Source organism: Manis pentadactyla, chromosome 1 (genome assembly GCF_030020395.1).
Source record: "Manis pentadactyla isolate mManPen7 chromosome 1, mManPen7.hap1, whole genome shotgun sequence".
Classification (NCBI taxonomy): Eukaryota; Metazoa; Chordata; class Mammalia; order Pholidota; family Manidae; genus Manis; species Manis pentadactyla.
In genome coordinates this window covers 168,691,756-168,708,593 of record NC_080019.1, presented here as the reverse complement: position 1 = coordinate 168,708,593, position 16,838 = coordinate 168,691,756, and the positions used below count along the sequence as shown (strand labels likewise).

The window sequence follows — 16,838 nt, the reverse complement described above, 5'->3', positions numbered from 1 at the left end:
TAGCAAAATGTTGTAGAATCACTACTTGCCTTCTCTGTGTTGTACAGCCCTCCCTTTTCTCCTACCCCCCTTGCATGTTAATCTTTATACCCCCCTACTTCTCCCCCCCTTATCCCTCCCTACCCACCCATCCTCCCCAGTCCCTTTCCCTTTGGTACCTGTTAGTCCATTCTTGAGTTCTGTGATTCTGCTGCTGTTTTGTTCCTTCAGGTTTTCCTTTGTTCTTATATTCCACAGATAAGTGAAATCATTTGGTATTTCTCTTTCTCCGCTTGGCTTGTTTCACTGAGCATAATACCCTCCAGCTCCATCCATGTTGCTGCAAATGATTGGATTTGCCCTTTTATTATGGCTGAGTAGTATTCCATTGTGTATATGTACCACATCTTCTTTATCCATTCATCTATTGATGGACATTTAGGTTGCTTCCAATTCTTGGCTACTGTAAATAGTGCTGCAATAAACATAGGGGTCCATCTGTCTTTCTCAAACTTGATTGCTGCATTCTTAGGGTAAATTCCTAGGAGTGCAATTCCTGGGTCAAATGGTAAGTCTGTTTTGAGCATTTTGATGTACCTCCATACTGCTTTCCACAATGGTTGAACTAACTTACATTCCCACCAGCAGTGTAGGAGGGTTCCCCTTTCTCCACAGCCTCGCCAACATTTGTTGTTGTTTGTCTTTTGGATGGCAGCCATCCTTACTGGTGTGAGGTGATACCTCATTGTAGTTTTAATTTGCATTTCTCTGATAATTAGCGATGTGGAGCATCTTTTCATGTGTCTGTTGGCCATCTGTATTTCTTTTTTGGAGAACTGTCTGTTCAGTTCCTCTGCCCATTTTTTAATTGGGTTATTTGTTTTTTGTTTGTTGAGGCGTGTGAGCTCCTTATATATTCTGGACGTCAAGCCTTTATCGGATGTGTCATTTTCAAATATATTCTCCCATACTGTAGGGATCCTTCTTGTTCTATTGATGGTGTCTTTTGCTGTACAGAAGCTTTTCAGCTTAATATAGTCCCACTTACTCATTTTTGCTGTTGTTTTCCTCGCCCGGGGAGATATGTTCAAGAAGAGGTCACTCATGTTTATGTCTAAGAGGTTTTCGCCTATGTTTTCTTCCAAGAGTTTAATGGTTTCATGGCTTACATTCAGGTCTTTGATCCATTTTGAGTTTACTTTTGTATATGGGGTTAGACAATGGTCCAGTTTCATTCTCCTACATGTAGCTGTCCAGTTTTGCCAGCACCACCTGTTGAAGAGACTGTCATTTCGCCATTGTATGTCCATGGCTCCTTTATCAAATATTAATTGACCATATATGTCTGGGTTAATGTCTGGATTCTCTAGTCTGTTCCATTGGTCTGTGGCTCTGCTCTTGTGCCAGTACCAAATTGTCTTGATTACTATGGCTTTATAGTAGAGCTTGAAGTTGGGGAGTGAGATCCCCCCTACTTTATTCTTCTTTCTCCGGATTGCTTTGGCTATTCGGGGTCTTTTGTGTTTCCATATGAATTTTTGAATTATTTGTTCCAGTTCATTGAAGAATGTTGCTGGTAGTTTCATAGGGATTGCATCAAATCTGTATATTGCTTTGGGCAGGATGGCCATTTTGACGATATTAATTCTTCCTAGCCACGAGCATGGGATGAGTTTCCATCTGTTAGTGTCCCCTTTAATTTCTCTTAAGAGTGACTTGTAGTTTTCAGAGTATAAGTCTTTCACTTCTTTGGTTAGGTTTATTCCTAGGTATTTTATTTTTTTTGATGCAATTGTGAATGGAGTTGTTTTCCTGATTTCTCTTTCTGTTGGTTCATTGTTAGTATACAGGAAAGCCACAGATTTCTGTGTGTTGATTTTGTATCCTGCAACTTTGCTGTATTCCGATATCAGTTCTAGTAGTTTTGGGGTGGAGTCTTTAGGGTTTTTTATGTACAGTATCATGTCATCTGCAAATAGTGACAGTTTAACTTCTTCTTTACCAATCTGGATTCCTTGTATTTCTTTATTTTGTCTTATTGCCGTGGCTAGGACCTCCAGTACTATGTTAAATAACAGTGGAGAGAGTGGGCATCCCTGTCTAGTTCCTGATCTCAGAGGAAATGCTTTCAGCTTCTCGCTGTTCAATATAATGTTGGCTGTGGGTTTATCATAGATGGCCTTTATTATGTTGAGGTACTTGCCCTCTATTCCCATTTTGCTGAGAGTTTTTAACATGAATGGATGTTGAACTTTGTCAAATGCTTTTTCAGCATCTATGGAGATGATCATGTGGTTTTTGTCTTTCTTTTTGTTGATGTGGTGGATGATGTTGATGGACTTTCGAATGTTGTACCATCCTTGCATCCCTGGGATGAAACCCACTTGGTCATGGTGTATGATCCTTTTGATGTATTTTTGAATTCGGTTTGCTAATATTTTGTTGAGTATTTTTGCATCTACGTTCATCAGGGATATTGGTCTGTAGTTTTCTTTTTTGGTGGTGTCTTTGCCTGGTTTTGGTATTAGGGTGATGTTAGCTTCATAGAATGAGTTTGGGAGTATCCCCTCCTCCTCTATTTTTTGGAAAACTCTAAGGAGAATGGGTATTATGTCTTCCCTGTATGTCTGATAAAATTCCGAGGTAAATCCATCTGGCCCGGGGGTTTTGTTCTTTGGTAGTTTTTTGATTACCGCTTCAATTTCGTTGCTGGTAATTGGTCTGTTTAGATTTTCTGTTTCTTCCTGGGTCAATCTTGGAAGGTTATATTTTTCTAGGAAGTTGTCCATTTCTCCTAGGTTTCCCAGCTTGTTAGCATATAGGTTTTCATAGTATTCTCCAATAATTCTTTGCATTTCTGTGGGGTCCGTCGTGATTTTTCCTTTCTCGTTTCTGATACTGTTGATTTGTGTTGACTCTCTTTTCTTCTTAATAAGTCTGGCTAGAGGCTTATCTATTTTGTTTATTTTCTCAAAGAACCAGCTCTTGGTTTCATTGATTTTTGCTATTGTTTTATTCTTCTCAATTTTATTTATTTCTTCTCTGATCTTTATTATGTCCCTCCTTCTGCTGACCTTAGGCCTCATCTGTTCTTCTTTTTCCAATTTCGATAATTGTGACATTAGACCATTCATTTGGGATTGCTCTTCCTTTTTTAAATATGCTTGGATTGCTATATACTTTCCTCTTAAGACTGCTTTTGCTGCGTCCCACAGAAGTTGGGGCTTAGTGTTGTTGTTGTCATTTGTTTCCATATATTGCTGGATCTCCATTTTGATTTGGTCATTGATCCATTGATTATTTAGGAGCGTGTTGTTAAGCCTCCATGTGTTTGTGAGCCTCTTTGCTTTCTTTGTACAGTTTATTTCTAGTTTTATGCCTTTGTGGTCTGAAAAGTTGGTTGGTAGGATTTCAATCTTTTGGAATTTTCTGAGGCTCTTTTTGTGGCCTAGTATGTGGTCTATTCTGGAGAATGTTCCATGTGCACTTGAGAAGAATGTATATCCCGCTGCTTTTGGATGTAGAGTTCTATAGATGTCTATTAGGTCCATCTGCTCTACTGTGTTGTTCAGTGCTTCCGTGTCCTTACTTATTTTCTGCCCAGTGGATCTATCCTTTGGGGTGAGTGGTGTGTTGAAGTCTCCTAGAATGAATGCATTGCAGTCTATATCCCCCTTTAGTTCTGTTAGTATTTGTTTCACATATGCTGGTGCTCCTGTATTGGGTGCATATATATTTAGAATGGTTATATCCTCTTGTTTGACTGAGCCCTTTATCATTATGTAGTGTCCTTCTTTATCTCTTGTTACTTTCTTTGTTTTGAAGTCTATTTTGTCTGATATTAGTACTGCAACCCCTGCTTTCTTCTCACTGTTGTTTGCTTGAAATATGTTTTTCCATCCCTTGACTTTTAGTCTGTACATGTCTTTGGGTTTGAGGTGAGTTTCTTGTAAGCAGCATATAGATGGGTCTTGCTTTTTTATCCATTCTGTTACTCTGTGTCTTTTGATTGGTGCATTCAACCCATTAACATTTAGGGTGACTATTGAAAGATATGTACTTATTGCCATTGCAGGCTTTAAATTCGTGGTTACCAAAGGTTCAAGGTTAGCCTCTTTAGTATCTTACTGCCTAACTTAGCTCGCTTATTGAGCTGTTATATACACTGTCTGGAGATTCTTTTCTTCTCTCCCTTCTTGTTCCTCCTCCTCAATTCTTCATATGTTGGGTGTTTTGTGCTGTGCTCTTTCTAGGAGTGCTCCCATCTAGAGCAGTCCCTGTAAGATGTTCTGTAGTGGTGGTTTGTGGAAAGCAAATTCCCTCAGCTTTTGTTTGTCTGGGAATTGTTTAATCCCACCATCATATTTGAATGATAGTCGTGCTGGATACAGTATCCTTGGTTCAAGGCCCTTCTGTTTCATTGTATTAAATATATCATGCCATTCTCTTCTGGCCTGTAGGGTTTCTGTTGAGAAATCTGACGTTAGCCTGATGGGTTTCCCTTTATAGGTGACCTTTTTCTCTCTAGCTGCCTTTAACACTCTTTCCTTGTCCTTGATCTTTGCCATTTTAATTATTATGTGTCTTGGTGTTGTCCTTCTTGGATCCTTTCTGTTGGGGGTTCTGTGTATTTCCGTGGTCTGTTCGATTACTTCCTCCCCCAGTGTGGGGAAGTTTTCAGCAATTATTTCTTCTAAGATACTTTCCATCTCTTTTCCTCTCTCTTCTTCTTCTGGGACCCCTATAATACGGATATTGTTCCTTTTGGATTGGTCACACAGTTCTCTTAATATTGTTTCATTCCTGGAGATCCTTTTGTCTCTCTCTATGTCAGCTTCTATGCGTTCCTGTTCTCTGATTTCAATTCCATCAATGGCCTCTTGCATTCTATCCATTCTGCTTATAAACCCTTCCAGAGTTTGTTTCATTTCTGCGATCTCCTTTCTGGCATCTGTGATCTCCTTCCGGACTTCATCCCATTTCTCTTGCGTATTTCTCTGCATCTCTGTCAGCATGTTTATGATTCTTATTTTGAATTCTTTGTCAGGAAGACTGGTTAGGTCTGTCTCCTTCTCTGGTGTTGTCTCTGTGATCTTTGTCTGCCTGTAGCTTTGCCTTTTCATGGTGATAGGAATAGTCTGCAGAACTGGGACGAGTGACGGCTGGAAGGACTTCCTTTCTTGTTGGTTTGTGGCCCTCCTCTCCTGGGAGAACAGCGACCTCTAGTGGCTTGTGCTGCGCAGCTGCGTGCAGACAGGGTTTCTGCTTCCTGCCCGGCTGCTATGGAGTTAATCTCCGCTGTTGCCGTGGGCGTGGCCTGTCTCGGGCAGCTACTCCAAAATGGTGGAGTCGCGTTGGAGCAGGAGCTGCTGGGAGGCTATTTATCTCCGTAAGGGGCCTGCCTGCTCCCTGCAGCCCAGGGGTTAGGGTGCCCAGAGATCCCGGATTCCCTACCTCTGGATTAAGTGACCCGCCCTGCCCCTCTAAGACTTCCAAAAAGCACCCGCCAAAACAAAACAACGACCACCAAAAAAAAAAATAAGAAAAAAAAATTTTTTAATTAAAAAAAAAGTTTTTAATAAAAAAAAAAAAAAAAAAAAAAAAAAAAAAGGGGTGGTCGTTCGTTTTTCTTTATTCTCCGGTGCCAGCCTCAGGCCTCTGCTCACCGGTCTTTCTGCCCTGTTTCCCTAGTATTGGGGTCCCTATCCCTTTAAGACTTCCAAAAAGCGCTCGACAAAACAAAACAGCAAAAAAGCAAAAAAAAAAAAAAAAAATGGTCGCGCGCTTTTCTTATGTCCTCTGTCGCCCAGCCTCCAGTGCCTGCTCACTGTTCTTGCTGCCCTGTTTCCCTAGTATTGGGGTCCCTATCCCTTTAAGACTTCCAAAAAGCGCTCGCCAAAACAAAACAAAAAAGCAAAAAAAAAAATGGTCGCGCGCTTTTCTTATGTCCTCTGTCGCCCAGCCTCCAGTGCCTGCTCACTGTTCTTGCTGCCCTGTTTCCCTAGTATTGGGGTCCCTATCCCTTTAAGACTTCCAAAAAGCGCTCGCCAAAACAAAACAGCAAAAAAGCAAAAAAAAAATGGTCGCGCGCTTTTCTTATGCCCTCTGTCGCCCAGCCTCCAGTGCCTGCTCACTGTTCTTGCTGCCCTGTTTTCCTAGTATCGAGCGCCCTGCACTCTGGCCCGGATGGCTGGGGCTGGGTGTTCGGCAGTCCTGGGCTCCGTCTCCCTCCCGCTCTGCCTGCTCTTCTCCCGCCGGGAGCTGGGGGGAGGGGCGCTCGGCTCCCGCGGGGCCGGGGCTTGTATCTTACCCCCTTCGCGAGGCGCTGGGTTCTCTCAGGTGCGGATGTGGTCTGGATATTGTCCTGTGTCCTCTGGTCTTTATTCTAGGAAGGGTTGTCTTTGTTATATTTTCATAGATATATGTTGTTTTGGGAGGAGATTTCCGCTGCTCTACTCACGCCGCCATCTTCCACCCCTCAGAAGCCAACTTTTTATAAGTGACTTTCCTGTTGATTTTAAAGACTTTAAAACATTTTTAGAATAGCATTCTTTAACTTGCTAGTTGAACTGTTTTCATAAATAAAATGAACATATTGCAGAAGCAAATTTCTGTATACTCTAATATTTAAACTGAGCAAAATGTAATGTTCATTTTTTTCCTCTCTCTCACATCAACCTTAAATTGAATGTTTCTCCAGGGTTAAAGAAAATCTTTCAGAAATTCCATATAATTGATGAACTCAATGGATCTTGGATTCAGCAAACATTTACTGAGTTCTTATGTACCAAGACATTCATAACACAGCACATTGAGAAACAAGAAATTGAAAGAGAAGTGAACATAAAATTAACAACAAAAAAACAATCACAACAATATAACAAGAAATTGATTTTATTTTTTTCATCATCATCACCAAGTCACAAATTAAACTGGAGTTAAGCATATAGATCCAGTATCACTTTAGGACATTCTGGCCTTTGCTATGTAGCACAGACTGTTTACTTAAAAATGTTTATTTTATTCAAAGGTCCTCCCAGAGATAGGAAAGACTGGTGATAGCATTTTTTTTTTTTTTAATAATTATTTTTTTATTGAAGGGTAGTTGACGCACAGTATTACATTACATTAGTTTCAAGTGTACAACACAGTGGTAGAACATTTATATACATAATTCGAGGTTCCAGCTATCACCCTACCAAGCTGTTACATTATCTTGACTATATTCCTTATGCTATACATTACATCCCGGTTACTTATTTATTTTACCATTGGAAGTCTGTCCTTTTTTTTTTTTTTTTTTTTTGTGAGGTTATCTCTCATATTTATTGATCAAATGATTGTTAACGACAATAAAATTCTGTATAGGGGAGTCAATGCTCAATGCACAATCATTAATCCACCCCAAGCCTAATTTTCGTCAGTCTCCAATCTTCTGAGGCATAACAAACAAGTTCTTACATGGAGAACAAATTCTTACATAATGAATAAGTTACATAGTGAACAGTACAAGGGCAGTCATCACAGAAACTTTCAGTTTTGCTCATGCATTATGAACTCTAAACAGTCAGTTCAAATATGAATACTCATTTGGTTTTTATACTTGATTTATGTGTGGATACTACATTTCTCTCTTTATTATTATTATTTTTAATAAAATGCTGAAGTGGTAGGTAGATACAAGATAAAGGTAGAAAACATAGTTTAGTGTTGTAAGAGAGCAAATGTAGATGATCAGGTGTGTGCCTGTAGACTATGTGTTAATCCAAGCTAGACCAGGGCAATAAAACATCCACGTATGCAGAAGATTTCTCTCAGAACAGGGGGTGTGAGGTTCTAAGCCTCACCTCTGTTGATCCCCAATTTCTCACCTGATGGCCCCCCTGCGACTGTGCCTGTCTTAGGTTGTTCCTCCCTTGAGGAATCTTACCCGTCTCTGGCTAACCAGTCATCTTCCAGGGCCATACAGGGAAATGTGAAGTTGGTAAGTGAGAGGGAAGCCTTATTGTTTGAAAAGGTTAGCTTTTTACATCTTTGCATATTTATGCCCTGTGGCTTCTATGCCCAGCATTTGTCTTGAGGTATCTTTACCACTTGGAAGAATTATGATACTCGATAAATTTGATACGAGGCACGAATTCTATTTAAGGGTTGTAATTAGGAAGGAAGAAGAAAAGCTGTAGAAGTAGCAGGCGGAAGAACACATGGGAAGATTGATTATTTCTTTGGCATATCTTCTGGTGATAGCATTTTTAAAAGCTTAAAAATCTATCATTTCCATTATTGTAATTTTGAGACCATCTCAAGTAGTTTAATAAAAAATTTCCATCTCCAAACTCCAAATAACAAATGTATTAACAATTTTTAGGAACTTCTTGGTTCCCTATTAAATGTATAGAGATTCTGGAAAAAAAAAAAAAGCTGATGGATTCTGTGATGGAAATCGGGCACTAAATTTCAAATACTACTTATGCTAATTATCTTTTTTTTTTTTTTGAGATGTTAAGAAAAAACATTTTGTACACCTAACTACAGAAGATTTAGACAGGCTAGCACTGCAGCTGCTTTCTAGGTGAGTCAAACAATTCGCCCAATACATAAAGCCAATTAGGAATAAAATCCTGGCCTTGGGAGTCAGTGGGTTCAGTGCTCTGGGTATATCATCTGAAACAAGGCCGAGCCGTTTTAAAGTATGATACATGCTTTCACAGCAAGTTACTTACTTCAGCACTATCCTGAATAGAAGAGCTGTTGTTATAATGCTAAAATTTGAGAAGATAACAGCCATGGCCTAGAAAGAAAGAGAAGATAGAGTTACCATCCAAAGTAGTGACCTCAGAAATCTCCCGGTTGGTTCACCTAACAAAAAAAGCTTTTCGGTCAAAAAAACAAAGGGGTTTAGGGCACCTATTTCACTAGAGGATTAAATTCCATTTTTATTACTTGTTAAATTTATGCAGACATGATCAAATTTTTGAAAATGTTTTAGATTCAGTAAATGCCTGTGTAAATACTCTGTATGCGCAGATCTGGAAATATTTATGAACCCAAAGGTTTAGGTCCAGAAATAACAAGTTACTATGCTTATGAAGCATACTTCTAAGTTCTTAGGGTGCTTTTTAGACTTTTCATATTCTATAGGTAGAGAGAAGGCAGGTACTATTAGGCCCATTTATACATTAAAAAATTAAGGTATAGGTGTCTTTACTTTTCCAGGAATTCAATCAATTTTCCTGGCTGAATTCAATACCAGTGACTCAACAGCAAACTCATATTTGATAGTCCTTTGATTTATTCATATTGTTCTAAATACTTAAAAATATGTTAGCCAGATTCTATAGGGTTTATTTTTGTGAATTCAGTCATTAACTTGAACATGTATATATTTTGGCTCAGAAAGAATGAAATTTCATCACTGCTCCCCATAACTGGATCTGATGATATTATTTTTAATAACAAATCCTACTCACTCTGCCTTCTTCCTCGCTGTCACTTTAAGTCGACTAAACCCCAAAGAGTATCCAGTCTTATGTAACTAGCAAACATGGTGAATATGCAGCTGAATCAAAGAAATAAAGTAAATCCAATAAAAACTAGCAAAAGTTGCAAGAACACAACAGTGTTGTTTTTCCTTTGAATTTTTATGGGAATTGCTATTTTAAGGTTTTCTCAGTGTCATTCATTTTCTGTAGACAGATGCTTGTGAAATCCTAGTTGGGAGAAGAGTAAGAGAAGACAAGGAAAGCAAGTAATTGGTAAGAGTGGGGAAGGGCTGACTCTGGCTGACCACAGTAATGTCACAGCAAATGCACTGAACCAAGCAGCCTGGCAGCCTGGTGAATTCTGAAAACTCTTCCCACAAATTGTCTAGAATAAACAAAACACCAGAGCTCTCTGCTCCAGAATTTCCATGCATCTCTAACTCTTTCCAATTAGACTTGGGCATGACAATATACTAACTATACCATCTGATCTATTTTGTAATACCAGCGGTCATACACAATCAGGAAGGAAGGGCGAAGCAATAGGCTGAAAAAACAAGGTAGCTGCAATCTCAGGAAGCTGCAATCTTGCTTTGGTACTCGGGCTGTAAGAAACAGGTGTAAATTTAGAGCTAATCTGTTGGATACATTATCACATACAATAAATATATGCTCATGGGATACAAAAAATTGTGTTGTTGTTTACATGAATTCTCAAATCTGAAAAACAAAGTAGAAGTAAGAATGTAGGAGAGGACACATTCTGGATGAACACTTAATAACAACATGGATCACAGAGCTGAAAAGAACTCCAGGTGATCACCTGCCCAGGTGCCTGCCATGGGGTTGGTATGGTAACAGTATTCTGTTTTACAGAAGAGCACTTGAAGTTTCTAAATTGTGCAGAAGAATCAAACTCCTATTTTCTACTATAGTGCTCTGTTGACCCTTTTTGTCTCACTCTCAAACTGACTGGCTATATTCAAGAGGATTCACACAGATGACTTATGCCAATAAAAATCCTGTTAATAACCCAAATGCTTGAATTTATTCTTTAAAGAAACTTAACACACATTTTTGAAAAAATGGCAATAGAAATATGTACTTTACAAAATATTAGGGAAAATATGCATAAAACCCAAAGTGAGTAGTAGGTAAAAGCAGAAGACCAAATTTTTGTTCTGATCACTAATGGCTCTCTAAATTGGCATGGAGGATGCCAAGAGAGATTAAAAATAGTCCTAGTATTATCAGTCATAGATAGTATTTATAGCTGGGAGGCAATAATCTCTAACCTTAAAGAACTTGTTGGTTAAATGATAGGGCTAACAGAAAAAAGAAAATCATATAAATAGAAGCCACATAAACTATATTAAAACAGGTGTAAGAAAGAGTAGTGCACTATGTGTGTAATTTTCTGAGTTAATCATGGACATCGTCTTGGAGGTCCTAGATGCTGAGCTTAGTATCAAAGGTTGACCACAGGATGGCCCCAAAAATAGGTGGCCTGACTCAGGTTACAGAGATGGCTGCAGATTCACTGGCCAGAGAGCAACTCCTCCTGAATAGTCAGCACAGCAATCTTTCACAAGGAGAGAGCCTGGTAAGCAGATTGGTAATTCAGCATTCAGATGATTCTGGTCAAACCACAGGAAGGCTGGTGAGGGCAGTGAGAAACTAACAACGCCAAAGAAAATGATGGAAGGAAGGTAGGAGGGATGGAAGGGAGGGAGGGAAGAAAAGAAAGAAGAAAAAAGGGAGAGAGGGAGGAAGGAAGGTAAGAAAGAAAGAAAGACAGAAAGAAAGAAAGATTAGTTCTGGGATTGCTATTTTCTTTGTCATATTTACTTACAGGCTGCAGATAGGAAAGGACGTAGAAGACTATCAAATTATCCAGGAAATAAAGAAAGGCAGGAATGGACCACTTTATGAAATTAGAGAATTCCTTCCAGGAAGCACATCTCAAGTTTCTACTTTGATGATCTAAAGAAAGAAATGCAGCAATAAATAATCTTAATGAGAGTACCCATATTTTTAGAAAGGTAAATTGTATTTGATTACTGATATAATTCTTTAAAAAAGGCTTTAAGAATTTGCTTCCATCAGTGACTATTAGCTGTAAGAAATCAAAGACATTACAGCATTTCATTATTGTTTCTTTCTTCAACCTCCCACCAGGCCCCACACTGATAATCAACCACCACCTTAGGAATACTGATTCTCCTAATTTCTGTTAACTTGAGACAGAAGTATCACTTAAAGCCATGCAAGATACATGTATGGTTTCTCTCACTATTTTAAGAGACTAAAGCTAAGAAAGAGAGCAACAAGTTAGAATAAGTAGAAAAAAGTCAACAACTCATACTGGGATTTTTTTTTTCTTTAGGGGGACCAGGAAAGGGAGATACTAGGTGAATATTTATATAATGGGAGCAGAGAAAACTAATTTTTACTAATCCTCATGTGTTATTATCACCTCTCAGATTTCCAAAAACTTAGAAAGGTACTGTAACAGAGAATATTAAATAAAATGAAAAGTTGAAAAGCAATTTAAGTATAAGCTATGCAAATAACACATGAATTTCATGAGATTAAGCAATGTTATTTCATTAACTAGAAATTTTGCACAGACTGAAAGCCTTTAGTATTTAAGGAGATCTTCCTGGGTAAGCCCTTTAATACTCTAAATTCTGTGTCAACCTCATGTGGGAAGGCAGATCAGAGAAATGAAAGAACTGAGTCTCAGTCACTGGATAACTAAGGTGAAGAATTAGCAAAAATTAAGGCCACAATAGGCCAGATGTTTTAGATTTGAGGCAGGGATTAGTATCTCTAACAGTTAATGAAACTGGAACTCGGGATAATCTTCCACAGAATATAGTCTCTCTGACTCGAATGTACTATGCCACCTCCCCTGTAGGAAATGGGGACTGCTTTGTAATATGCTATGCATTAAATCAGTAGCATTTTAAATGGCAATGAAATGGCCAGGACACTAGGAAACATGAGTTAGAGTGCTGGCTCTGCCCCTGTCTACCCAGCACTGCAAAGCACTTGCTCTTTGAGCCTGTTTCTCCACCTGCAAAACATGGGTAATTGTACTATGTTTGTATCTTAGCATCCTTATATATAAAATTAATGAGCTAGACTAAATGTTATAAAATGTTCTTTCCAGTTCTAAAATTTTTTGATTCTGTGATTTTTAACAAATATATAGTACTGTTTCAAGACTCACCTTTCTTTATAATCCAGAATGTCACAATTACACAGAAAACTAGCTTCACCAGTTCTGAGCACACATTCACAGTAGTTGGAAGATAATCATATTTGTTCTCTGAAATGTAATAGAAATGTTTTTTAACTTTTGTTCTATACAGTGCTGATATACAGTTAATAATTTATATCTGTTTTTAAACTTAAAAGCTGGATTTTAATACTGGTATGTTAAAGTTCATCTGGATGGCTTTACTCCTTGGGATTTTTAAAATCATTTCACCTGATGTATTAGCTATCCCTACCCCATTCAGTATTTTATTATCCATGAATTTGATAAACATACCTCTCATGTTTTTATCCAAGTTGCTGATAAATATTCTGAGGAGGCAAAGGCTAGAGGCAAAAAAGTTCTGTGGCTTGGCATTAGAGACCACCTTCTAAACTGACTGTTATTAAAAATCAGGGCATGAGTAATCATGTAGTCGTAATTTACCTGGGTAAATCCTTACCTAATGCATGGATCCTCTTGTGTGCCTTTTTTCCCTTGCTGACATCAAAGCATGCTCTGTTTGTGATACTAACTCAGAATTTTCCAGTCTCATATCATGTTACACATAGAAAACAATACTTGTTTGCACTCTGGGTTAAATGTACACTGGGGTAAAAGATGGAAGCTACTTTTAATAGGCAAACGCTAAATTCAGTGGACATTTAAAAGAGGCAAGAGGCACCTGGCCCAGGATTCTGGCTACCTCTAGGACTGAGAGGAAATGCTCTCACACTACCAGACCCATTGTTGAGTTGAGATGCTACAGCGTAACTTACAAGTCAATCTAATTAGGAAGTGAGTTTGGTTAGCACACTTGGGTCTTAGCTGTCTTGTCTATTCTAAATGCTCACAAACAACTTGCTGTGTAATTTCCTGTGGACAAACATGAACTTCATTAAGTCCTATTTTGAGGAATGCATTTTTCCTCCTTTTGAAAACATTTGCTTGTTTCCCTTGGTCTTCAACATTAAAAACCAAACTGGCCAAGTAGAGAGGAAAAATGCCAATTTAACATTCTTTCTACCCAGAATACCTTTTCTTCGTCTTTTCTGTGGTTTCCCTTGACCTTCTCAACCCAAGCAAAATCAATCCTTTATTCATCTCTGAACCTGTAGCACTACCTATAAACGTCTATTAATAGGACTTGCAACAATGTATTATACTTATTTTTGATGTGTATATCTTGCCCTTAGAATGTAAGCTCCTTGCCAGAAGGAAATCATGTTATCTTCACATACCTGGCAGTTAACATATTCTGCACTTAATAAATGTCCACCTGAATTTAGTATGCTTGTTAAAAGTTCCTCCATCATTCAAAGTCTAGTTAAAACATCTCCTCCCTTTTCTGAGCTTAGAGTGAAATCACACTCTAATATTCTTCAACAATACTTTGCATTGATCTCATCTCTATCATGATACACACAAGTGAATATGAACATACAAGAAGGATGTGGGAGGCTTTAAGTTACAACTCTCAAACTCATCACTGCTCTTTGACTCACATTTTTGCTTTTATTGCTTTTTTTCCTTGTATTTCTCTATGGTTGATCCCAGCCGTGTTTTAGCATCCTGCAGGACCTCCTCCCACTCACCTTCTGGCAACACTCACACCTGATCTACATTATATCCATCTTTACTGCTCTCCCTTTAGTCCCAGAGAAAGGGGCCATGGCTTCACTATGACCATTCTCCCCTTTAAAACTTGCCCTTCTCTTCAGGAACTGGCCCAGTAAGTATGTCCTCTGGCTTCGGTAGATCTCCTTTATCGTTCTATGAACTGGCTTCCTCCCCTTGACCTGTAGGTATGCTCAAAACTCTCCTATCTGAAAAATAAAATCTAAGATCCTACCCCTCTAACCACCACACTTCTTCTTCTCTCAATACAATACTGTCAGTATTCATTATCTGCACATCACTCTTTCCACTCAGGTATTGTCCACAAGCAATCTGGTTTCTGACTCCACCACTGTATTCAAAGTACCTAGTCTCAGAGACAACATCTTCTATTTACTAATTCCAAAGGGCATGTTTTAATCCCTATCTTATCAATGATGTTTTAATTCCCCTTTAGTCTTCAAACTCATTTCCCTCCCTTTTATGAATCATGTGCATTTAGTTATCTTATTTCTTACGATTCCTTATTCACACCCTTCTGAGTGTCAACATGCCTGCAAAATAGCATTCCGTGGAGTTCTGTTCTTCGTTCTTATTTTTCTCATTTTTCATGCTTACCTTGAATAAGCCCTTTGCTCCTAGGGTTTTAAATGTCAATTTAATATTAATGTTTTCACTAAACATATCTATGTGAATAAGTACTTTCTGCTTGTTCATTTAATTGGCATTTTCTTTGCATATATGAGGCACTAGCCTGTTGGATAGTGTGGTAAGGACATAGCTCCTGGCCTCATGGAAGGTACATAGTTAAAGCTGTGCAATCTTTCTGAACTCTGTCCAACCTGTCTCCCTCCTAATAGCCTCCATTTTAGCTGAGAACATTATCTACACTTGGCACTCCAAACCAGAAACCTTTGAGCTACCTAATATTTCATCTCCCTTAATCTCCACATTCAATCTATTCTCTGTATTTTCTATGTTTAGAATATTTCTTGAATCTATGTTCTCTTTTCTATTCCTATTTCCAAAGCCTTGACTGGTCATCATCTGTGATGTGAATTTGCAATAATCCCCTACCTGGCTACCTTGCTTCCAACCTCTTCCCTTTAGTCCATCCTTCACCCAGTTATAATAGTCTTTCTCCTTTTATATTCCTGTTCATAATCCTTCAAGTATTCCTTATGCTTTAGACTCTGGAGACTAAAAATAAAGTCCCAGCTCCTTGGCATGATATATGAAGTCCTTAACTATCTGATCATTAATTTCCCCCTCTGGCCAAGCACTCCTTGCCCTTCTCCTCCAAGTCCTTAAACTTTTTGCTCAGTAATTCTGAACTGCATGTTCTCACAATCCAACCTGCTTTTTTATGCATTTGTTCATTTTTAAAGGCTGTTTATATTGTTTGGAATACCCCTGTCCACCTTCTCTTCTCACAGATCAAGAGTCATCTTATTCCGTGATCCCTTTGCACTCCATATTATCCTCTCCTAAACAGAACAGAGTAGAACTCACTCTCTCCTCTACACTATCTCTGCATTTTTGGGATTGCATTTATTATACTGCATTTTCATGTTTTATAATGTGTGTTCTAATAAACTGTGAGGTTTTGACAAAGAGGTCTGTCTTACACACTTTGAACCCTGCTACTAATACTTAGCCTAGTGCCTGACAAATGTTAAGTGGAGACTTATAAACACATCTGACTCCTCTAGCATACCATTAAAGAACATGAGGTCATGATTTTACGTGGCAATAGCTAGTGAGAAATTCTTAACAGTTGTGTGGATTTAAGCTATTCGTTTAATACAAATTTTTACATGGGAAAAAAAGATTTGAGTAAGTACTTATCAAAGCTAATAATCTGTACTGTCCCATTGATAGAGTAATTAAGACAGTACAAATACCAAGAGACTAAATATATCCTTTTGTATATTTCAAAATAAGTTATAATTGTATATATTGCTACAGGCCCAGAAACACCTGTTGATTGAAGCAATTCTCAGATGTTATGATCTATTCCGTAAAGGTTTTGATTTTGTACTTGACCGATCCAAATTTCACTCAGCACCAAAAACTTTTCTTGCTAAGGAAAGAAAGTTTAAAGGATCAAATTTAAACAGGCTTTATTATTCACATGAAGCAGAGTACTTGAAAGGGTATTATTCTCATTTTATACATGGGGAAACCAAAAGACAGGAGAAATAATGTGTGATTAGATAAAAATGCTCCATACATATTCCAAATTTTAACTTACCTTCATTGGCTGAGTATTTTACCAGTAGTATTCGACTGGAGCTTAAAGTAATGAATATGGCCCCTAGTAGGAATGTATACATTGCTGACAAGGAGCATAACACAGAATGACGACACTTGCTCTCCATTCCACTGGTTTTTAATTGCCTTAAAGAAGAACACACTCATGTACAACTCTGCTGGCAGATTAAGCATAACACAAATATCACTGATTTTGTTAAGAAAAGTAAAGGAATTATTTACTT

General features: G+C 38.2%; 1 protein-coding gene across 5 annotated transcripts in view; it reads right to left on the bottom strand.

Moving 5' to 3' along the window:
• Positions 1–16,838, bottom strand: part of SLC35A5 (solute carrier family 35 member A5) — a 28,202-nt gene that overhangs the window by 10,484 nt on the left and 880 nt on the right. For 2 of the 5 annotated variants that reach the window (XM_036929602.2, XM_036929603.2), the window contains exons 2-5: positions 16,595–16,740; positions 12,697–12,795; positions 11,314–11,444; positions 8,703–8,770 (exon numbers count right to left, since the gene is read on the bottom strand). In XM_036929602.2, the coding sequence (XP_036785497.1) occupies positions 8,703–8,770; positions 11,314–11,444; positions 12,697–12,795; positions 16,595–16,721 (425 nt within the window). In that variant the 5' untranslated portion in view covers positions 16,722–16,740. Of the gene's footprint in view, positions 1–8,702; positions 8,771–11,313; positions 11,445–12,696; positions 12,796–16,594; positions 16,741–16,838 lie in introns of those variants that run through there. The other 3 variants (XM_036929605.2, XM_036929607.2, XM_036929606.2) reach the window with 3 other exon arrangements.